Consider the following 25,681-nt stretch of genomic DNA (forward strand, 5'->3'; position numbering starts at 1 on the left):
CTACATTTATTAATAAAAATCAGACTAGCTACTTTAAATATAATAAAACGTTAAAATTGTTATTATACCAAATTTGGTAATAAATTATTATTGTAATGTATATAGAACACTAATTTATATTTAAATTAATTTTATAATTATTTATTGTCATGATACTTCAATAAAAAGTAATGAAATTGTAAGAACACGTGGTCTCGCTGATTTGTTCACTCGAATTCGCCTCTGTAGATATAAAAGATTGTTATTTGGGTGGGGACTTCTTGTCCAACCGTTGAACAGAGCGGAGCTCCCTGCTGTGTCAAGAGTGAACAAGTATAGTAAAGCATGTGTTCATTATATAAAATATATCACAATTATTGTTGATGGAAGTCTTAAAGAAGCTGTAGTTAAATAAATGTGAATGGATTAACAGAAGTTGGGATTTATGTTATATTATTTGTTATTTATCAAAGTAAAATAAGTAAATATATGATTTAATCACTTAATATCTTAATTACTTGATATCTAAATTAAATAAACTGTGAGAACTTGTGCTTCATTTCTATTTATTACCAAGAGGCTTACAACCTTTATATTGCTAAAGAATATATATATATATCTTACAAACAACATTAGTTGAATGCTTGATTCGAGCTGTTTGACTATTTACATAGTTTGTAATTATGAACATAATTCCTCGCTCAATAGTTTGAAGATTATCCTTAAAAAGTGAAAAGGATTCTCAGTAGACTTGCGAGTATTTTACATTTAACAAGAACTTTACTGGGTATGCATGCAGAAAACCTTAGTTCTAAATATTAGCAACATATTATATGAGAGAAGCCATGGTCACCCCCTTCCTTTCTCGTGGGTGTCGTAAAAATCGAGCAAGGGAGGACAAGGGATGGTCAGCAGCGTCCCTCTTTAACATCTCTTAAGCCTAACTGCGGTTGTTAATCCGCCTGCTAAGCATGGCAACTACTAGCAAAACCCTTTAAGGGGAGGCTTATGTTCAGCAGTGGACAGTTAAACTAGATACATTAGACTTTTCTGGTGCTGACGCGTGTTTGAGAGGGGGTTGAGGTCAGGTCGCAGCAGGCAAAAGGGGGGAAAAGAGGTTTCTTCAGGGTCGGCAACGCGCGCGTAATACCTCTGGTATTGCAGGCGTTCATAGGCTACGGTAACCGCTTACCATCAGGTGGGCCGTATGCTTGTCTGCCACCTCAGTGGTTTAAGAAAAAAAAGGCAACATGGATTATCCATACTATATATACTTTAATATTATTACTTACACTGTGCTAATACCCCGGCAGTTTTAGTCCCATTGCTAGCAATATACTCCATCTGGATGAGATCCCCGTGGTCCCCTTTGGCAACCATCGTGCTGAATTCCAGTTATATTCATTATGATGAGCTAATGGGCTATTATCCCTTACTGGTGCTCGCACGCATATACCGTTAGCGCAGGCGGAGTTACCATTCCATTATCATCCGTTAAAAAAATGCCCCGGCAGCATACCAGTAGCACAACCGAATTCCAAATTCCATTTTCACCACTTTTAAACTCCTGAATAGATGGAATGCTGATGTTTTTCATTTTATATCGATCTGTCGGTTCAGTCATTAAGATATTAAATCTTTTAATATATCTAATATAAATTATGTACAATAAAGATTTTACAATACGTTACAATAAAACGTTAAGAGATAACAAACACAAATTCATTGTCACAGCTTATCTGATCTCGCTGTATATAATAATATTGTATTTAGACGATGGATGTACATAGAAGATATTAAAGTTTTTTTTTTTTATTTTCGTCCGTCGGTCGAAATATTTGTTTCGGTATTACGTCGATGTTATACAGTAGTTTCCACCTAATTTAATTAAATTGAATTCGGTTTTCACAATTGTTTCTGATTGTAACTAGCCGATGATACTGTAAAGAAGATGTTTTAGATTTTTTATTTTTATTTGTCAGTTAGAATGTTGTTTTTTTTTTTTTTGGTAGGTAAATTCTGTAGTAGTTTCCATGAATTCGCCTATGATACCCCCCCCATGCGTTGCCATTCCTGAGGACTCGGGTGTTATTCCTCTGTACCCTGTATATTCACGCCATATCCCACCCTTCAAACCGAAACACAGCCATGCAAACACAACTGCTTCACGGTTGAAACACGAATGGGACAGAGATACCTAAGCAATCGACTTTTGTACAAAGTCTCCTTCTTGTGATTTTACAATACAGTCGAATTACGTATATGTGTCGTAGTTACTTTGTGTTTATATATTTATTAATATTTATGCTAAACAGTATATAAAGCTAATATTAATATAATTTACTATTTATCATATTATTTTTGCACCATATATATTATGCTTTATATACAAACTCTATACACACTTTCTCCTTTCGGACTCTCAAAATTTACTGGAAGAAATCTTTAAATCCGCCTGTGTACGTTTTTATTATAACCTAATATCTACATTATAAGTGAATAAACAAAAACACATAAATAAATAAATTATCATAATTTATTATAACAACAATAAGATTACAAAATGATGTATTTACCAAATGCGTTTGCACCGAATCAAAGACAAAAGGCTGAACCGAACATTTATTTGAATTATCGGTCGTAACAGGATTAGTGGTACCGCAGACAAATATTCCTATTTATTGCGCCAATAACCTTTGATAAGATGAAATTATAAAAAGTAAACACATAGAAAATTTCCGATCATTTGTTAAAAGACATTTTAAGATGTGGTCACGATTTCTTTTGGTATTCTATTCAGTGGTGTGCAGTTTATGCCTGCCAGCTGGGAGGGATAGACCCATTTTTACTATATACGAAATAGTAAGTAATTATTTGTTACAATTTATAGATGAACAATAAAAATAAGAGCTTGTAATATTTTAAGGTCCACAAAACAAAAACTAACTTAATCACAAGAACGGAACAAAACTTTCCAAAACTATGTCTTTGGCTTTTATGTATTTGCTCTTATTAAGACCTTTCATAGCAATTATTTTTAAATATTTTCTATGTATTGACATCACATTACACACATCACATTACAGTTTTATTATATTACTAGTGGCCCGTTCCGGCTTCGTAAGGGTAGAAATTTTTACATTTTAAAAAGTGGCCATTAAGGCTGCACACGTGACGGAAGGACTTAAAAATTAAATAACATCTCCCGTTTTCCTAACATTTCCCTTCACTGCTCTGCTCCTATTGATCGTAGCGTGATGAAAAGTATACTATAACCTGCCCAGGAGTATAAAGAATAATTGTACTAAGTTTCGTTAAAATCCGTCGAGTAGTTTTTATTTCTATAAAGAACATACAGACAGACGGACAAAAATTTTACTGATTGCATTTTTGGCATCAGTATCGATCACTAATCACCCCCTGATAGTTATTTTGGAAATATATTTCATGTACAGAATTGACCTCTCTACAGATTTATTATAAGTATAGATTTTTATTTTATTATTTTTATTATAATATATAATACTAACTATTTTGGCTGCGGTTATGCCTATATTAATTAGTATTATTTATATAACATACGCTTGTATTAAATTTTATTCAAACCTGTTTAGTAGTTTTTGCGTGTAAGAGTAGCAATTATCCATCCATCGTTACAAATTTTCCCATTTCACAATAAATAGAAAAATAATATAATTGTCACATAAATTGGTCACATAGCTAGAAAAACCGACAGCCGATGGGGAAGAAAGGTTATTGAGTAGCGACCCTGTATGGGCAAATGCAGTGTAGGACGGCTCTCCACTAGATGACCTGAAATGCGTTGCAGGGAGTCAGTGGATGCAGGTGGCTCAGGATCGTTCTTTATTGGCAGTCTATGGGGGAGACTTATGTCCAGCAGTGGACGGATAATGGCTGAAATGATGATGATGATGATGAAGACAATTGTAATAGGATAATTTATGTATTATTAACCTATTTATTTGCACATGTAAATTAAGATAGAAGGTATTAGATAAAGTACTAGAATTTATTACACCAACTTCGTTAAACCGTATTCTATGGTTAAATACAATTAGATCTGGATGTTTTATTATATATACATATATTTGTGCTGATCATGAAAATGTCCTACTTCTGAAGAGAGTCTTCGAGATATATTTACGGAGCAGCATTATAACAAATAGTGGAAAATAAGCTGCTTTAACTTCAAATGTCTTCGTCTGCGAATTACATTTTTAAATAAAATTGTCTTTGATACAAAATTAAAAATCTGTTCTATTTTTAAAACATCAACACGATAGAATTTTTTTTTGGCTCGTTAAGAAAAAAAAAAAATAAAGGAAATAAGACGCCAAGAGTTAATTATAATGACTTGAAATGGGCAGTGAAAGGAGTATGAAGTGAATTAGCAACCCTTTTGAAATAAGACTACAAAAAAAATAAAGGTGATTGTTAAGAGATTTAATAAAGAAATTATTTTTTACAGTCTGACTCAATTTACTCAGACGACATCTAATATAATTAAAGATAAGGTGATAAAACCTACAATAATACGAATAGTTAATAATATCACTAAAAAATTGATTATTGAATTTTATCTATCGTGGTAAATAGTATAAATGAAAAAAAAATATATATAACAAAATAAAACATGTAAATATAATTGAAAATATGTATATTTATTTTTATATTTACAATAAAGACGATAGCACAAAGTATAAATATTTTAAATTATTTAAACTAAATAAATAAATAAAACGAAAGATTCGAGATTTTTGTTATTAATATATAAACACAAAAAATACGTAATCAATTTTAAAAATTAAAAATCTAAGGCTACATTATTAGCGAGTACCATAGTGAGTATTAGTATTTAAAAAAAAAAACCTGTTATATCTGTTTATTTTATATCCTTTAACTACATATATTTCGCTATTGAAGCTACACTTTATGTACTAGTTACTGAATATTAGTAAAAAGTGATTTCCATATCTATTAATTCTTTTTTTTTTTCAGTGTTGTAACACTTTTACTTCATAATAATGTTCAACTATGCACTTATCATGTTTATTTATTAATGTATTGTTGTTATAGTGTTAATTTAAAAATAACATTACTACTAATACGTTTACTAACGATTTTAAAAAATTAAATACTTTATTTTTATATGCCTTAAGGTTCTTAATAGAATAAAATTACTACAATAGAGATGATGAAAAAAAAAAACAATTTTATAATATTCTAGCCTGAATGGATCCGTTATGAAGGGTATGTGGCAGAACGCCACCACGTCACCACACATGACGGCTACATACTGGAGATGCACAGGATACCGTATGGACAGCACCAGACCACATCTGCCACTAGAAGACCAGTAGTTTTCATGATGCATGGACTCATGGTAGCTTCAAACTCTTATATCGCACTGGGTTCACAACGTGGTGTCGGTGAGTTCTTTAAATTCTATTAGATAAATAATTAAATATACCAATGATTCTTTTATAATATCTAGACTGACAAACGTCGACCCAACTAATAGGTAACCGTCGTCTATAGACATAAACAGTAGTACAGACATCATAAAATGGATCATAGTCACAATACTCTTCATGTCTTGCCGTTCTTAAGGACTGTAATTTTTTGCCATCTTACCCTATAATTTTAATGCAATATTTTACATTTTAAACCGAAACACAACCTTACAAACATTATTTCTCGGCTGACATATTTCAAATATTTTTTTCCTTATAAATTATAAAAATAGACGTGTAACAAATTTTTGGAAATTCATCAAAGGACTTAACGATTAAGCACTTTCTTGAATAAGTATATGGACATTATTAATTTAAGAAATTTGTCTAACAGCTTACAACTTTGCGGATGCTGGTTTTGATGTATGGCTTGGCAATGCCCGTGGTAACACATTATCCCGTCGTCATGTGACATTAGACCCCGATGATTCAGAGGACAAATCGCAGTTCTTCGACTTTAGTTTCGAAGAAATTGGCATGTACGATGTAGCTCAAATGATTGATTACGTTCTTAATTATACTGGGAATGAGAAACTCCACTATATAGGCCATTCGCAAGGAGGAACAGCGTTCCTCGTACTGGCATCTATGAAGCCGGAATATAATGAGAAATTCACTTCCGTACACCTTTTGGCTGGTGTGGGATATCAAGAATACTTTCCAAACTCAGCGCTGCGGACATTGGCGACATTTACCAATGTTATATACGTAAGTGTATTTTATTTTTAAATTAGATAATTAATGAATTAGATTATTAGCAAAATATACACTTTTAGCAAATGTACTTAATGTCGGTGGAGGGGTTTCGGATATTAGCGTGAAAGAACATCATGATACGAGAAATTAATACTCGTAATTCATTATGTGTTGATGATATTAATATAGTTTTTTTGTGTCTGTTATTATAATATGTTAACTTAGTATTTTCGCACAGAAACACGCAATTTTATTGTAATAAGAATTAAGTTTTATTAATAAGATATAATAACAACGAAAAGTTCTAGTTATTCGATTAAAATTATTTTGTTTAATTCCGCTACCTTTAGTGTGTGTGTGACTGCCAAGTTTGCAGATTGCATGTCGAATGATTAATGCTCCGAGCAGCAATATATTAATTTGCCTAAAGATGTCTCGTTTAGAGATGAAATACGTATCGCAAAACGGGCTTGATCTAAATGACAATCGTAAATTGATGACTAATACGGGAGGTTGCAGAACTACTGGTAATAAGAATAGTAGTTAATCTTCGAGTATTGGCAGTCGCTCACATACTAATTATAGCGGAATTAAACAAAATAATTTTAATCAAATATCCAGTGATATGGACTTTCGCAAAATAACACCTAGTTCGGGTTGGGGGGAAAGGAATTGTTAGTAATGGAGACTGAGAATCCTATTGCTAGCACTATACCCAACCAGGTCGACCTGTTGGGTGTTGGTTGATGGTTATTTCCTGATGAATTCATCATGATGGGCTAACTGACCTGTTTTCATTCTCATCTATCACCCTTCACTGGTGCTCCGCCAGCGTATCCCGTTAGCGCAGGCAGAGTTACCATACCACTTTCACCCATAAAAAAAATTACCTAGTTCGGTAAAATATTAACGAAGAGTCTCTCAAATACCCTCTTAACCTCTTTATACTGTTCCTAATGATTTTAATTTCAAAAGTAAACATTTCAAATTATTCTAGGCTGCAGCACTCGGTCTTGGCATCGTAGAAGTAGACTCGCCACTTTCTTTTAATAGAACAACCGACGATTCAGCAGACTACAGTTTACCAGATATCTGTGATGACAATGCTGAGCAGGAATTTTTATGCGATTTGGAGACCATTACCAAATTAATAGTAAGTGTTATAATAAATCGGATTTCAACTTTTTTTTTATACAACTTAGAATGGCAAACAAGCTGATGGCCCATCTGATGGAATGCTTTATAGTTATTTAGATAACAATAGATGAAATGGGTTTCAGATAGCAAAAGTTTCCAATAATACGTTCCAAATTACATCTAAATACTTAATGTGCAGTTAGTACATTTAATTGCAATTAATGTAAACACAATAAGGATATGAATGATATTATTTATTTAGATAAAAATACAAGAAGAAATAATATAACAACATCTAAATATTATCGTAGAATGTAGCACTTTAATTGCAGTTGAAAATTTTTAACTGATGTTTTATCTTTATAACGATATACGTATATAACAATAAAATTTATAATTTTATACATAACAATAAAAGAATAAATTGGGGTTTTTAAATTATTTTGCATAATATTACTTGTAGTAAATTAATCTAATCATTTATGTAGCTTTTTATAAAAAAAAGTGAATAACAAATATATATATCACCAGTAAGCAAATATAATTATACTATTTTTTTTTTCTATTTTACAAGTCAATTCATAATATAATAATGAAACCAAATAAAGTAATTATCTGTAACTTACAAATTATGGTTAATATGCAAATTATGTCTTTCAGAGAGATGATGTTATAGAAGAAGACATTATGGGATCTATGTTTGGAGGAGCTGCCTTAAAACAAATAGCACATTACGGTCAAAATATAAGAGACAAGTCATTTAGACGCTGGAATTATGGTGCAATACGAAACAGAGAAATATATGGATCAACAAGTCCACCAATATATAACATAAGTTTGATAACGGCCAATGTAACGATGCATTATACTGTTAATGATAATTTACTTGATGAAAGAGATGTGCTGGCTATGGCAAATGATATGCCTAATACAGTAGTAAGAAGAGTAGCCAGAGATGATTTCTTGCATGCAGATTTTGTAGCTGCTTTCGACGCTAAAGACTTAGTAACGGATTACATAATAGAATCTATGCTACAATTACAAGATATGTGAGTATTTGTTATATTTACTTTATATTTTACACGAAGTTCTTATGTTTTGGTTAAAAATTCATAACAAATGTAGGCTTAGGTGAAAAACAGTGCAACTATAAAAAGATATCTCTCATTTCTAGATTAAACCAATAATATTCATATTCTATACATGTGAAAATAAGAAAAATTAAGTCTGTATGATCAAGTAACAACCATCCAATAATCTTTAAGTCTGTAATAACATTAGGATAAATTAAATAGCTAACACTAAATAAAATTCTTATGTATATGTAATTTCAGAGAGTATATAGAATCAGAAGAGGATGATTCGGAAAATATAGACGACAGTACTGAATCCGAAGATATAACTGATCCAAACAAACCAGATTCCAGTAGTATTATAGTATTGAGTCTAATGATTAAAATATATTTATCTATTTACGCATTATGGGTAATAGTGTAATAACAATGTAAAAGTTTTTGCTTGATTGAGTAAATAAGTAATGTAAATAATTGCTGATATGTAGTACCATTAAGTTATAAGTTGTGTTAAGTATTAAACAAAAATACTATTCTTCAATGATATTTTTTTAAAATCACAGATTGGACTAATATTAAGAATTTTTATTTTGTACGAAATAATAATTATTATATATATATACCATATATTATATACAACAATATCATCGGTCACGTTATGCGCTAGTAGCTTGGACTTATTTAGGTAGCTAGCAAAAACAAAAGGTGAGATTTTAGAAGGAAGCTTTAATGGGATAGAAATGAAATCCCTTCCTGCGCTATTGGTATACTCGTATAGTAACGGGATATCAGTGAATGATATATGTGAGAACGAAGTAAGGTTTGTTGGCTTATTATAGCAAATTCACAAGGAATTAACCATGATACGAGTAGTTTCCCAGAGGGATTGCTTGAAAGCTGTGTCATTTTAACTGCTTAACCAATCGCTATGAAATTTGGTATACACGTACTATAGTAATCTCATAACGGTGGAGAAGGACATAGTGTTTTTTATACTGGTCAGAGAACATGTTCTAGTCACGTAGACGAAGTCTTGGGTAAACGCTAGAATGTAATAAAGCGACAACTATCAATAGTATACGTCAGAATATAGTTTCATTAGTTAAAAGCCGCAATAAAACATAGTATGAGTTTCCAAGACAAATATTGCTCCAAACCAAAACAAAGTAATACAAATAATTTATGGACAATTTTTACATATCCATACTAACATTATTGCCGTGTGATCCCGAAATAGAATAGGCCACTTCTTCCATTCCTTATAAGTGTCGTAAGAGGCGACTAAGGGAACTTAATGGTCGAGGGATGGGTAGCAGTCTCTTTTAAAACATAACCAAGAACCTAACTGCGGTTGCCAATCCGTCTGCCAAGCGTGGCAACTAATAGCAAAACTCCTCTTATGGAGAAGGCTTATTATTGATTAGTGGACAGTTAATGGCTGAAATGAAATGAAATGTAGTGGTAATTAAAAAAAAAGACATTATTGAATTATTTTTTTTTAAATTCTTGTAATCGTTATCGATATAGGTTGTAAAGATTATCTACAAAATATTGTTAACAGCAAAAAACACAATTGTATCCAAATACCGGAAACTAAAAATTTAATGCGATAACAGACTCAATCTCATAAATTTTACAACCAAGGAAATTCACTGGCAGATAACTTTGTATGACTTTATTGATAAAGAAAAGTAAGTTAAGATTCACACTCGTTTATAAAAGAAGTAGCTGAAAGTGGTGCGAATAAAAAAAAAATTAAGTAAATTTATTACTGTAAAACCCTAACTGCGGCTGCCAACTCGCCTGCCAAGCGTGGCAACTACTAGCAAAAACTCCCCTTATGGGAAAGGCTTACGTTCAGCAGTGGAGAGTTAAGGGCTGAAATTCTTGATATTTGAGATTGAAATGGTTCATCTACATTTTCCCCAGTCATGCAGACGGAGTCACGACTGAAAACTAGTATACTATATAAAGTTTCATTAAAACCCGTCACAGTCCCAGCCAAAATCAATATTCAGAATTTGACAAATGAAATTTGAAAATGAAGGTTGCCTCATCCGTGAACGGTTGGCAATCATTAATTCCACTTGACAGGGGTCCATTAATGTGTGCTCAGTGATTTATTCGTGTGTCCAAAGAACCCTTCCCTTGCTTTGACGGTCACACCGTCAGTTGTGGTGGCACGCTTCAACTCAACAGCTCGGGTCATGGCAGTTCAAATTTTAAACTTGGAAAAAATTATCTACGATATTTTTTTTCATTACACTTCAAAAAGGTTTTCAATTCGGTTGTATTTTTTTTTACGTTCGTTTCTTCATAATTTCGTTATTTATAAATAAATTTTGGTTTTTTTTTACTTACAAATTGGTCCCATGGAAATTTATTCAATTTCGATTCAGTAGTTTAGTAAGTCTCGATTAAATTAAGTCGTAAATGTTACATTATATTCATAGTTCTATTCATGTCTGCAGACGATATGATTATCGTTCTCCTTCAAAAGGCCCGTCAGCTTTGTTCCCATTCTAAATGGCTTTAAAAATTGTAACTGAATTCCTATACTATATTTGCATCTACATAACTTTAATTCAGTTTGAAGCAGAATATTTTCAGCTGCCACCAAGTCTCGCAGGACAGTATTGTATTCTATTCATTGCTCCTCACAGCCATATATCTTTTTCGCAGCACCAAAGCAACTTCGTTCAAATGGAAATTCTGTAACAACGTTGTTCAGAGCCCGTAACTCTTGAGGTGTTAACAAAAAAGGTCATTTTATCATACAACAAAGACACAAGTGAAATTGTGAAGAGTACAATACGAAATCTTTTACAAAGAACAGATTCCACGAAATGTTCGGAAAAAACGGTCAAGAGCGAGTTGGGTGCCCATTTATAGGGTCTCGTAACTGTATAGTGATTAACAAGTCAATTAAATACTTTGCAAGTTAGAATGTTATTTAGAATGCCTAAAATATTCACATACATACATACAATTATGAAATATTTGTATATTACATTTTGTTGATTATACTAAATGTATTATTATATTTACTTAAAGCCACTAAACTGTTTTAATTAAGATGTTTAGATGGATATTTAAAAAGTTAAAAGGCTCGATAGTTGGTTAAATTTTGATACTTCGAAGGTTTCAAATTTAAACTCAAAACATCTTTATTCAAATAGACTTATTTATAAGCACTTCTAAAATGATCATTTTTTTAAATTTAATGCAGGGTTTGGAAAGTTTAAAATCTCTTTAAAATCTCAGTTAACACTGCTTGTATTTCGCAAAGGTGGCACCTAAAGCAAAGCTTTAAAAATCTAAAGAAGATTTCTAATTTTGAACTCTTTAAAATAACTCTACACATCTCCGTTAAACAAAATTTCATTGAAATGTGTCAAACATCTTTATTCAAATAGACTTATTTATAAACACTTCTAAAATGATCACTTTTTTAAATTTAATGCAGGGTTTGGAAAGTTTAAAATATCTATAAAATCTCAGTTAACACTGCTTGTATCTCGCAAAGGTGGCACCTAAAGCAAAGCTTTAAAAATCTAAAGAAGATTTCTAATTTTGAACTCTTTAAAATAACTCTACACATCTCCGTTAAACAAAATTTCATTGAAATGTTTGACACTGGGAGAAATCATTCATAGAAATTCCAATTACTTTCTGTAAGTATTTATAACTTTTCTGTAAGGGTTACTCTTTTACATGTTGCTGTAAATATTATAAATCCTTACTATTCATATAAATATAATATGAAAATGATTTTACCTATTTGTTACCTATTGACGCCTTAATAGCTTAACCAGTCGTTATGGAATTTTTCACACAGATACTACAAGTATATGGGATGGAGAAGTACATAGGACTTTTTTTTATCCCGATCACGTGAACGAAATCACAGGTTAAGCATAATGTCTATATATAAACATGTTATTTAAGATATAACTACAATCTAAGATTGTAACATATAGATGTCAAAATGTGCATGGGATAAAATATAAAGGTTTCGTTTGTATCATAAGACTACAGAACTCTAAAGTCACAGTGATATTTCAGTTTGAAGCTCCAATATCGATCGAGCTCAGCTCTTTATGTTTTTATCAAAACATACAACTTATAACAGGTGAAATTTCTCACTTCGCCTAATAAGTAACTTTATTTATTCAGAACAGATTCAATATTAATATTTATGAAGGGTATTTATTATACAATTCAAATTTATACGGGAACAAACTTTCCCAAATACAATAACTGGGGCAAATCATCTGTTAGGTTAACTTATCAAATTGTTACTGAGAACATAGGTCTGAATTATATAAGTATAAAAAATAACAGTACTAAGAAAAAAACACTACTATTCTCAGAAATAAGATCTCTTATTTTTATTATTGCCATTATGATTCGAATATCAAATTTATTACGAAATCATAAAGTTTTTTCCTTATCAAATATTTTATTTTACTATTTCTATAAACATTTAGTTTGAATAACAGATAACAACAATATACTGCAGATTGATAGTTTGCCGCTAAAAGCAGGAGTTGAAAAATAAAGAAATTATTATGCTTTATTATATATGTACATCATAATGCTATATCTTAGTAACCATAAACTATAAATATCTAAATAGAAGAGAAAGGTAATCTAGATATATAATTAGAGATAAGATAATTAAAAAGTAAAAAAAATATATATTTAAAGAATAAAACAATATTTAAAGCTCTTTTTACATTTATGCATTTTGTATTTTTTTTTTGTTTTCTATTAAAATTTAGTTTTTACTATCGTATAAAGAGAAAACTGTTGGGTGTTCCTTTGTCTATTATCAAACAGATAACGTTAAACAAAATAATAATAAGCTAGTAACTTTTAATCGATATTTCCACCTAATACAGAGAATAAGTTTTTTTTTCTAAAACACAAGGTGCTTACGAGAATGCGGCTCACTTGATAGTAAGTGATTAGCACAGAAAAATAGACATTGTGGGTATGTTGCCTAACTTTTAGGAAGGAATATGCTCTTTTCATGAAGATATCAATATCATACCTGTTCGGAGATACTGCTGTTAGGGTTCTTAATTCTATAAATATATGGACTGGCGAACCTTGCCCTAGAAATTAAATTTGAATTCCGTTCCAATTTCAAATCGGATAAGTTTTCTAAGGAGCTTAAATTGTATTTAATTTTATTTAATTCTTTTTTATCAAGGAATTTCTCGCCTGACTTTTGGCTATAAGAGAAAACCAGTGTTTTGCTCTTTTGAGGACAAAGCAATAAAATGAATTATGGCCATTTTGTGTTACACACCTGTGGCGCACATATGAAAAGAAAAAAAATATTTTACTTCTTTTATGTATTTTTCTTTTTTTCTCTTTACCGTATGTTGTTATTTCTGTGCTAAGTGATGCAAATAAATTATATATCTAAGATGTTAAATGTTACTAATATATTTTTTTTTATACAACTTAGAATGGCAAACAAGCTGACGCTCTAACAGATAGAAAGTGGTTATCATCGCCTATAGACATGAGCAGTACCATGGACATAACAGAGTATACTGTTTCACCCATGATCCCCCCCATGCGTTGCCATTCCTAAGGACTCGGGTGTTATTCCTCTGGACCCTGTAAATTCACGCCATATCCCATCTTTCAAATGGAAACACAGCCATGCAAACACAATTGCTTCACGATAGAAACACGAATGGGACAGAGGTACCCAAGCAATCGACTTTTGTACAAAGTCTTCTCTGGAAACATTAATTGCCTCTGGTATTATAATACCGACTAATTTAAAGTTGTAGGAAGTTAATACTAATAGTAGTCAATCTTCGAGTGTTGGCAGTCGCACACATACTAATGGTAGCGGAATTAAACAAAATAATTGTAACCAAAAAAAAAAACAGAAAATAATGATTAATATTTCCATTAATTCGATGAGTATTTCAAGTTAGTACAAAATTATTTTCTATAAACAACAACAGGTAAAGGATCTAATAATAAATAGACTAAAAATAATGTTTCATAAATTAATATACGGAGCTCCTTTGGGATTGTAGTCTGTTGTATGTTTACCTGAAACAAAACAAATTCATATTATTAGATTTATATTTAAAAAGAAAAAAACTATATCAAAAAATTATCAGTATCATAGGTATTGTGGAAGAATTTAACTATTTCGTTTTCAATTATAATAATTTACTACACATATACTAATGCTATTTGCATACTGTGTTAATACTGTAAATATAAAGGTTGTTACTTCTAAGCATATTAATGACTCGACCAATCGTTATAAAATTTTACATACACGTAGTTATTTGGAATGAGGAAGGAGTTTTTATCCCATTTCATTCTACATTCAATCACACAAACGACTTTGCGGACATCGCTAATTAAAAAAAAAATGTTAATTGTATTCCACGCATAAATTTAATCGCTTTATTAATTGATCCATTACAGTTGACAAAATGCATTTTAAATTTACTTAATAAGTTGCAGATACTTTATTATCATCATCATCATATCAGTTGTTGTCTGTATACTGCTGAATATAGGCCTCCGCTATTGAGAGGTTTTGCCAGTAGTTGCCAAACTTGGCAGGCGGATTGACAACCACCTTACGCCGCTACCAGTACTTAATTTTCGATAAATCAACACCAAATTTATTAGTAAGTATTGCCACCTTTGTTGTATAAAAAAATAAGAGAATTTTTGTACGTAATATCCAAAATTCTTGCTTTATCTGATTTAGATGTAAGATCTGTCAAAAACCTTTTTAATATTAAAAAAAATAAATCTCACAAAATTTTCTATTTATAGTCCAAACACCAGGAGATCATACCCACGTAAGAGATGTTACCTTTTTGTGCTTTCATTAGATATTGTGTTTTCAGGCTGACAAGTTTACTCTGTCTTATTAAATTTGTGCTTCGACTTATCACAATCTGTCGAGTTATCTATTAAAACTTTTATTAAGATAGACAATTTATAAATACTGTTCATGAATGCATAAACAAAATTTTGTTTTAGGACGAATAAAAAACAAATTTCGATTAAAATAATAGGAATACAATCTTTGTTGCGGTTGAGTTAGAAATATAGTTCGACTTATTGGTCATTATTGGATGAAGTACCGAATAGATAGCTAGTAAAATGAGATGTCACAGTACGAATACGGCACATCCTATAGAAGCTAGCCAATTAAGAGAACTCGTGTTACAGTAAAGAGCTTTGCTCCCAATAACAACGACACGGTACAATGTCACGCTCGACTGAGCGGCGTCTAACGGAGACAGAATGTCTGGGTGGATGAGCGGCAAACCGCATTTGTGATTGCATCCGAGCAATCGCTAGACGTATATTGCAACAGACATCTTATTGTTATATATAGATAACTGACCCGGCGAATATTGCTTTGCCTCCTACCACCACTTACTGGATCCATCTTTTACATTCCAGATAATAACTGGGTGGAACTAGGCATCCGATATCTATATATTTAGTTCCCCTATAAAAAGATACCATCATTTCCTCTTACGATGGTGATATCACCCATTGATTTAACATATGCCTCCTCCATAAGAGGGGTTTTGCCAGTAGTTATCACGCTTGGCAGAGGGGGTGGCAACACGAAGTTGGGCTTTGGTGATATTTTAAGGGAGACGCTGCTACCGATCCTTCTACCATTAAGTTCCCTTAGTCGCTTATTACGACACTCATGGGAAACGCAGGGGATATCACCCATACTGATCAGATATTTATATCCATTTTGATTGGGTTCTTTATTTTAATATCATAAATTGAATAATCACTACTTAATATATCCGTTATTGAGTCAATATATAGATAGATATTGTAATTATAATATATATTTTTATATATTATCCGTCCCTAGTTGAATAGGACAAACAATGCAGATTTACAAAGTTTCATTAAAATCCAAGATTCGTTGACAGAAATATTTTATTAGAGATCAGCTCATCTTTGTACATTACTTTTAAAATTAAATTAAATTCAATTTTATAACAAATTGCATACAAAATACTGTACAATAACATATGCAGTAAACAGAATGAATATTTTTATATAATTTTATAATATTTATATCAACAAATCTTTTGTTAATTGAGTTTCCTATTTCAGTAGGAATTTATAACAATGAAATCTTACGAGTTAAAAAATTTTTCAAAACTTCTACGGAATGAGACTAAATACTAAAAAAGAACTTGCTGTAAATAAAATATATTCATCTATTTCATAAACACTCATGTTTAGTATTTTAATATTTATCTACATAAATATTATAATTATTTTATTGGAGAAAGAAAATATTTTACGTTAATATTAAGTTATTAAATATGCTCCCTCATTCACAAAATAAACCAGCCTCAATCATGTATTTCTTAGTAAGTCTTATATAAAATATATAAGATTTATTATCCATTTTATACATTTTTTATAATACGAACCCCGTTGAAAGATTTTATGTCTAGACCCAGAAGTTTTAGCTGTATGTATATTATGTACATAATTATGAAAATAAACAATATAATAACGATATTGCACATCATTGAACTAAGACATCGCCTGCGTGTACGAACAGCTAACCGCATTTGTGATTGCATTCAGACAGTATGCGTTCGACAGTGTTGGACTAGTTGTGGTGTCAAATCCAACCACCTTAATTGTAGCTATTCTAGTTTGGTCCTCACGTGACTGACGTACGTCGCTTGTCTATTGATTCGCAATCCATAGAGACTGACATACAAAATACATATCTTTTACATTCTCTATCCCAAAAAATAGTTATTCTGAGTCAAAGACAAATTTGAGACGAACACTTCCAGTATAAACATAGATAGATAGTTTGTATGGGAGTTCTATCACATTTCTAACTTTAGTTTTAGACTTTTAATTAAAATTAAATAAAATACTTTTAAGCGCTTTTTGAATACCATACGCGAGCAAAGCTGCGGGCAAAAGCTAATCACAGAATATATTTTTACATCTATAGTTACAGTACTATACAATACAATACTTTTACATCTATATTACCGTGTTCACTCAGTTTAAAAAACATAAAACTTGTTATTAAAAATCTTAAACAAACCACACACAAATATGTACTCGATAAAAGCTTAACAACTCTATAAAGAATAAATAGTGTACTCTTTAGTTGATAATTCCACGGTTTATAAACGTTAAACCAACAAAGCTACCCCAGGACACCTTTGTTGCAAACGACTTCCTTTAAACACAGCACCTTCATTAGTATATCAGCGTAAAGTGAACTAACAACATTATTTGTCCGGATTATACGGTTGGTAGTCAATAAGATCGCTTGACATGACCAGGTATTGAGAACCCTGCTAAGTTTAGAAGAAAAGCAAGTGCTATTAAATATACATTTATTCAATAAATTTAAAATTTGTATCTTAGCATAAAGTTTGCTTATTCAATTCTGAGAAAATTAATATATAAATATTCTCACGAGAGTTATCCTATTTAATCTATATCTAAAATTACATTCAAAGACAAAAAAATAATTGTGGGAATAATATAAATGTTTTCTTACTTATAATGATTAATTCCAAATTCCAAGAAGTGTCCATAATCTCCAGCATTAACAGGATTGGGAGAATAATTAAAAAAATTAACTCAGATTAAGAAGATTCAGATTGCGTAACATACGAGTACCGAAAAAAGCGCGAATTCTATGCAACGTTTTTAAAGTAGTATACTGACAAAGAAACCGAGATTTTTTTTCTAAAGAAACATAAATTGAAAAACAGCGGGGCATCGGCAGTAAAGTTAGCATAGGAGGCTCAAAAATAAATAAAATTTTGTGGCAAATATATAAATAAAATTGTGCCTTCATCCATTTATATGGAGCGCTCAAAAGTGCTGGGGTCTTCTTAAATTGGTGAGGTAACCTATGTTGACAGTTTTTACGACTCCATTATGACGGTTGAAGCGCGCGCGTCTAATGGCTATCCCTCCAATATTTGAACATCGGACCCTAACTCTTTTCATTTAATTTTAAAGCTGTTTTAGAGATCTATCTAAACGAGTTCTTTAATGAAGCAATTGAATTTTCCAATTTCATTTGCTTAAATTCATTATTACGATGGATGGCTCGCAATCGTTGGAAAGTTACTATCATGGGGGATATTGTAGGATATTACATTTTATGGGATAACATTAATCGTCTACCCATTTTGCATAGGTTTCGATCGTTAATTAGTATTCAAAGATTACATTTTGTTGGAGTTTAATTTTAATTGCGAATTAACGTGATTTTACAAGTAAAGACGTAAAAGTGCGCATTATAATTTAATGATATTATATTACATTTTTATATTGACACCTTTCTGCGGGAAAATCAAAAGTGGACTATATTTCTGACTGTCTAATAATATGAATATAATATAATCTTAGATTATATAGATCCATGGAAATGCTTCGAGAAAAACGGACTTTTTCATACAAATTTGCGAATAGTTATGAGTGATTCCTTTATAATTTCTATATTTATTTTGTCTTACAATTTCCGCATTTTTTAATGCTAAACACTTATAACATTTATTAGATAATACGTCAAGATACATTTTATGCGTAAGTATATAGAACATTAACAAAAAAACGAGTCACCTAATTTGACAATTAGATGACAAAAAATTTAATCATTTTTGAGGCTCGATGCTCTATCTATATAATCTAAGAATATAATATGGAAATATCGTTGGGAGCATAAAAATAATTTTATTTTAAATGAAACAAAACGTATTTAACAATTATCCTGCAAACAGCTTTCTGTGCACTTCGTTAATTTGCGCCAACGCGGAACAATTTTGTCCATTCAAAAGCACCAATTTCAAACAACGGGAAGTAACGTGCGGTGCACACTTCAGGAAGGACGTATTAACACGTGCGCCCACTGGAGTGCATCCGCCGATGTACGCCTAGCTGAATCTGATTTAAAACGTTGCATTTTCACATTGCAAATTAACGCAGACCTGTTTCTGGCTTTATTTAATTTGGTGTGCGAGTTTTGACTGTATTTACTGTTCCATTTTTAAATGAATATTTTTTAAAATTGAACAACAGAATTTCTTTTTCACTATGACATTTTTATTCGGTATTTTCAAAGTCAAATGACAAAACAAAGTCTATTTTTCATTTCGTCATCTACATAGATAGATTGTCATTTTGTAATTTAACATTAAAATTTTTATTATTTTGATTGATATAAATTTATACCTACATATAGTATAATTGACTTTTTTCTCTTATTTTAACATAGAAAAAAGAAATGCCTAAAACATTACTTGATCATTTTGTTATCAATGTTCTCATTTCACCGTTCTATGAACCCATAAATCTGTATTAAATATACCTCGGTACAAAGGTAAAAAAAAAATCAGGCAGATGTCTCGCTATACAATTTTATTTCAAAGGCACAGCCGTAAATCTCACTTGTAGTACTTTGCGAAATCAATTCTGTTGAAATGAAAAACTCTTCAGCATGTATTGCGTCCTTTTTATTGTAGATATATTTTTTTGTAGTAAATCCGAAATGGATTTATATTATTATTAAATTTATCAAGATATCTTTTCACAAATCCTGTTATTTATTCACGCAAAATACGTCATCCCACGCTATATTCGGGTTTTAGCTTATTTTTCTTTTATACTCGTGTATTGAAAAACGAATATCGATTTTTAAATAAAAAAATAACTCAATTCCGCCATCTTGGATCAAGTCATAAAAACACCAACAATACGGAAATGATGAAAATGGACATTTCTCAGATATATGTGTCAGTTTTAATAAAATTTTGTTGTACGATACATTAATAATGAGATTTAAACGAACGGAAAATGGTAACATGGATTACTGTCCACAATAATATTAGTAAATCGCGCTCGTCGCTTGTCATATTCAATTTTTTTTTTAACACGAAGGTGTTGCCAGGAATACATTTTTTAGAATTATCACAAATTACTCAGAAACGTCGTTAATTAATTAAAAATATAGTAATTTAAATTTTTATTTTCTCATCTCGTTACGAACATTTCGACGTAGGCAAATATTATCTTGTCATAATTAAATTAAATATTCCGAGTCGACAATATTATGTCCGTTTATTTACACTACATATTAAAAATGTATATATGGTACATTTCGAACTCACACTCTCTCACAACAGTGGAATTGGTTTGTAATTCGAGTTTGTGAGCTTATCAAAGTATTCCTTCTATACTATTTAAGTGACTTCAAAACGAAAGAGGTTCTTAATTTATATGTATATTTTGTGTTACGCGATATCTTGACCAATTATAAACTGATTCTAATCATTCTATTTTTAACTATCGTTTGCACTAATTTATTCGAAACTCAAATATTTGTTTTTATATATATATATATATATATATATATATATATATATATATATATATATATATATATATATATATATTAATTATAAGCAAAATCTGTATGTTTTTGTATGTTATGAAAATGTATGTACTACGAATGGTATAATATAATATAGTGCAGTACAAAGAACCTTACATGTTACAACAGCATGAATTACATTTTAATAATGCGGATTACTTTGAAGAGAGAGAAGTGCAAGTTTCTTGAAAATGTTACAAATAGCTTTGTGAAAGATAATTGTACACACCAAAAAACATATAGAGACAATTCCGTCTCACATTATCACAACAATGTTTCCTGTTAACCAGAATCAACAACAGCTACAATTGTTAATGAGCAGTGAGTTTCATGCGAGTCCCGCGGGAAAATGTACTATGACGTACAACTTACAATGAACGGAACCAGAGATGAGAGTAGAAAGTAAGACAAGTGTATTATACTCGTACAGAAGAAATTGATACTACTATAGCATTCTTTTAAGTATTTTCTGTTAGTCAAACTAAACATAATAAAAATAAAAAGTGAATAAATAAATAAATAGATTGAAAATAACAAAAAAAATTAAGCCTCTTGATGACGGCATTCCGACACTGGGTATAGGCAAAAAAACAATAATATGATTTCTTTTAAATAATCTAATTACTGTCTAAATTTAATGGTCTAACTCATACTGAATATACTGGAAAGATATATCATCGAATAAATATATATATATATATATATATATATATATTTGGTGTAAACAATATATGGAACTTAATACTAGTTATTTGAAAAAAACAACAAAAAAATTTTTTTTATACCTCTGTGGCAAACAAGCATACGGCTCACCTGATGGTAAGTAGTTACCGTAGCCTATGAACACCTGCAATACCAGAGGTATTACGCGTGCGTTGCCGACCCTGAAGAAACCTCTTTACCCCCCTTTTAAAGAACCCTATGCTGTAGTCTCAAATGTGGTATAAAAAATAAATTAGAAATTATCGAAGACATATAGACATATATACACATAAAAAAGACAGTGGATCAGATTGAGAACCTTCTTATTATTAAAGTCGGTTTAATAAAACAATAAGACAACATACGATAGAAACAGCAAATTTTGAAGTCTTATAGCTAAGTTTTAATTTTCTATTAGGAGTATAATAGATGAATTTTCCAGGGAATTATATGACCCGATGCCATCGTCAATCTTTCGTCACCATCGTACCTCTCGCTATAGAACTGGATTTCACACTCATTACTTGGGTGCATGGCATAATACAACTGTCCGTGTATGCCGATCATTTCTACCTCGGACATCTAGATTATGGAATGGGCTCTTGTCTTCAGTTTTCTCTTTACAATTCAGGGAATATAAAAAAAGTGCCTACAATCATTTAAAAGATCGGCAACGCACAAGCAACTCCTCTAGTATTACAAGTGTTCATGAGCGACGGTAGCCGCTTTCCATCAGCTGAACCGACTGTTCGTTTGCCTTCTTAACAATAAAAAAAAAAAGTATTAATAACGGGAAAAAACATTAAACAGTTTATAGGTGCTAGTGTATCTTTACTGTTTTATAAAGCGCTCACTAGTATACCCAATTACCAACCGTATAACAGACTTGAGTAATTCATAACTAAATTGTTAAACATACACAAACAAAACTCAACAGTATAATGATATCTATTTCATTATATAATATTTTATAATAAACATAGAACAACACAACTACTAGCCTATATATATAATTAGAGATAAGTAATTATATATATATATATACATACATACATATCTGTCACGCCTGTCTCCCATTAGGGTAGGCAGAAACAATGGAACGCCAAATGCTTTGATTCAAACAAACCTCTTTCGCTTCTTCCACATTCATCAATCTTGTCATACACGCTCGCCGGTTACGGGTACTTTTAATTATTATTATTATATATATATATAAAGATAAAAAAATTCTTTGAGATCACTGCCAGCTGGTAGGGTGCCTAGGATACTTGCTGCATTTCCACGCTGAATAGCAATGGAAATGCGTTGACCAAAGTATAGGCCAGCCTTCTGGTCACCAGAGGTTTCCACCAGCCGGCGTGAGATCTCTTTGAAAATAGATACAACAGTATAATTATGTTTGTGTATATTTTAGTTACTGGTAACTGGCGTATAGCTAAGGTATTATTCTTCTACGATACATCCAAAGGTGATATCATAAATTATTAGTCATGGATCGATTCTCAGTTCAAGGCTTCCATCATTTAGGGGCGCTTGAAGTTCGCTGATAAGCCGGGCCCATTCCGGTCACGTCTAGCCCCGGTACGGTTAGGGCCTGCAACTACTCTTTAGGGAATCGATACGAACTAACGAACTCCGCACTTCCGATGGGGATACCTAATATTTCACTGGGAACCGATAGCGTGATGTGCGTACGTATTGCTCAGTTAATTTGGGATGGCGCGGAGGAAAGTACGATATGAAACTCGGTCGTAACTAAGTCAAAGCAGTCCGCAGTATTCGCACTGCAGGATATAATTTCACTGTTTTTTGTCACGTTTCCTTTGGCGCATGTCCGATCTGTTTCTTATTGCTAGCTGTTATTACGTTTGTAAATATAATCTTATGAATACAGCGACTCGGTTCGAAAAAGCAAAAGATTTTTAATTCGACAGATTTTTTTTGTATTTATAATAATAATAATAACGAGTTTATATCATATGCACAAATTACAGTTAATGTACAGATTATTTAATTATTTTTCTGTGGAATCCAGAGCCTAAACTAAGCCGTAACCAGTATCTTAGACACTAGGATCTATATTATGCAATATCTTCTTTAATTCAACGCCACATTTTGAGTCTTCTACTTTAATGTTCAACTATCAAGTTAGTATGAAAAACTAAAACGTTTTAGTAATGTTTCGACCAATGTTTTTTTGGAAAAAAAGAATGTTCAGTCTCATTCATAGAACACTCCCTTAAATGATTTAAATTCATACTTTATAATGACTTGCAGATTACTATTAAACATACAAGGTATAAGAACCTAACATAAAAAGATTCAAAATTATAGCCAATTTCAATAGAACTTAATAAAAAGATAAGCAAGATATTATAAAATTATCATCGAAATATTTTAAAAGAGAATTAATAACAAATCGAAACTTACTTCGAGAAGAAGCTCCTCAATTCAGTCGTATTGTTTCACTTCATAATTCCGTCATTAATAAACTAATTTGCAAAAATCTTTTTTTATCTAAAAAAATATGCTTACATATTGGTCCTATAAAATTTTTTTTAAAATCGAATCAGTAGTTTAGTTGTGTTAAGTAAAGCCGATGTTTTTGTTTGTATAGAACAATCTTAATTGTATTAGTACTGTTACTTGACATCAACAGAGTTTTAATTATGTTCTATTGAAATAAACTACATAATAAAGAATGATATTATTAATCGCAACAATATCTGATTTGTCTTCACTAAAGTAATGTTTCGTGTTCAATACACGTTGACAGCCCCTCGAGAATATGTCAGCCATCGCTCGGTAACACGTTGCATATACCTTACATTTCATTGTATAAGTGCAGAAACAATTTCTTTCTCTCTATCTCTCTCTTCGAAACGACGTGTCCCACATAGTAAGGTGAAGCTTATTTTTCTTTGTTTTGTTTTATCTTTTATGTCCTCTTGGGGAGTTTATATTTTATCGTGTCCCTTATCACAAATTGCATATTTCCACATTGCATTTAATTTGGCTCAAGATCTTCGATCAGGGATGACATATCATAGTACCAAGTCATAAAACAAGCTTCCCATTTGGTTAAATTACTCAAAATTAATATTGACTAAATTCTACTACTTTATTTACGTGAATTGAAATAAAGTATTCTGTATTTAAACATGAGATAATTATTGTTTATTCGTGTACACAAAATATCTTTATAAACTATCACATTTATAATATCAGTATCATACCAGCCTTTAACTATTCTCTGTTAAAAGCTCCCCCTTGGGAGGCTTTGCCAGTAGTTGCCCCACTTGGCAGGCAGATTAGCAACTGGGCTTTAAAGATGTTTTAAGAGGGACGCTGCTGCCCATCCCTCGCCCACACTTAGTCGGCTCTTACGACACCAACGGTAAAGAGTGGCCTATTTTATGCACAGCCATATCAATATGATGACGGGATATTTCATCGCCATTAATACTGAGCTCAATAAAAAATAAAGATAAACTGAATGAGAATTATTATAACGATTCGAGTGCTGGATAATCGAAATCAACACTCGTTTAAATCGGAATCGATTTGTCGAATTAATGTCACTGATTGGAGCTGTTAAAGAGCACTTTGATAGGAAACCAATTAATTTGACAGTAAATGAGGTGTTGCCAAATGAATTCAGAATTGTATGTTAATGAAATTCATAGGATCGTATTGGGATGGTGCATTAATTAAATTATATTCCTTTAGTTGATCTGTTATTTGTAAAAATCTATATTACCGTTTTTTTATATAAATAAACGAGCATACAACTCATCTGATAGTAAGTGATTACCGCCATTTATAGGCACCCGCTACACCGGAGAAATCGCAAGTACGTTGCTGGCCTTTTACGTCGAAGTTTACTATTTTCTTGAAGATTTTAATGTCGCATCTATTTGGAAATACTACTCCTGAAAATTAATTTCATATTTTGATTGAGCGTGAAAAAAAATATCGACAGAAACGCACGGTGGAGGGTCGGCGTTCGTCCAGATGGTCAAATTTTTAGCATAATATACATAGTGAAAAAAAAACTGTATTGTTTTAAGAGACTGATCTACTAATGAAAT

General features: G+C 31.2%; 2 protein-coding genes and 1 long non-coding RNA gene across 4 annotated transcripts in view; 1 reads left to right on the top strand and 2 right to left on the bottom strand.

The window, feature by feature from the left end:
• Positions 1-25,681, bottom strand: part of LOC113518375 (syndecan) — a 362,685-nt gene that overhangs the window by 184,592 nt on the left and 152,412 nt on the right. The window lies entirely within an intron of this gene.
• On the top strand, positions 2,681-8,960 carry LOC113518373 (lipase 3-like). The gene is made up of 6 exons (XM_026903261.3): positions 2,681-2,841; positions 5,228-5,429; positions 5,848-6,221; positions 7,207-7,362; positions 8,007-8,395; positions 8,681-8,960. The coding sequence occupies exons 1-6, from the start codon at positions 2,746-2,748 to the stop codon at positions 8,841-8,843; spliced, it is 1,380 nt and encodes a 459-aa protein (XP_026759062.2). The 5' UTR covers positions 2,681-2,745; the 3' UTR covers positions 8,844-8,960.
• Positions 12,450-25,619, bottom strand: LOC128200208 (uncharacterized). Its single transcript, XR_008252606.1, has 2 exons — positions 25,405-25,619; positions 12,450-14,503 (listed from the first exon to the last, which is right to left on the bottom strand). It is a non-coding gene; the product is annotated as an uncharacterized LOC128200208 (long non-coding RNA).

Source organism: Galleria mellonella, unplaced genomic scaffold (genome assembly GCF_026898425.1).
Source record: "Galleria mellonella isolate WM207_F2 unplaced genomic scaffold, CSIRO_AGI_GalMel_v1 utg171, whole genome shotgun sequence".
NCBI classification, from domain to species: domain Eukaryota; kingdom Metazoa; phylum Arthropoda; class Insecta; order Lepidoptera; family Pyralidae; genus Galleria; species Galleria mellonella.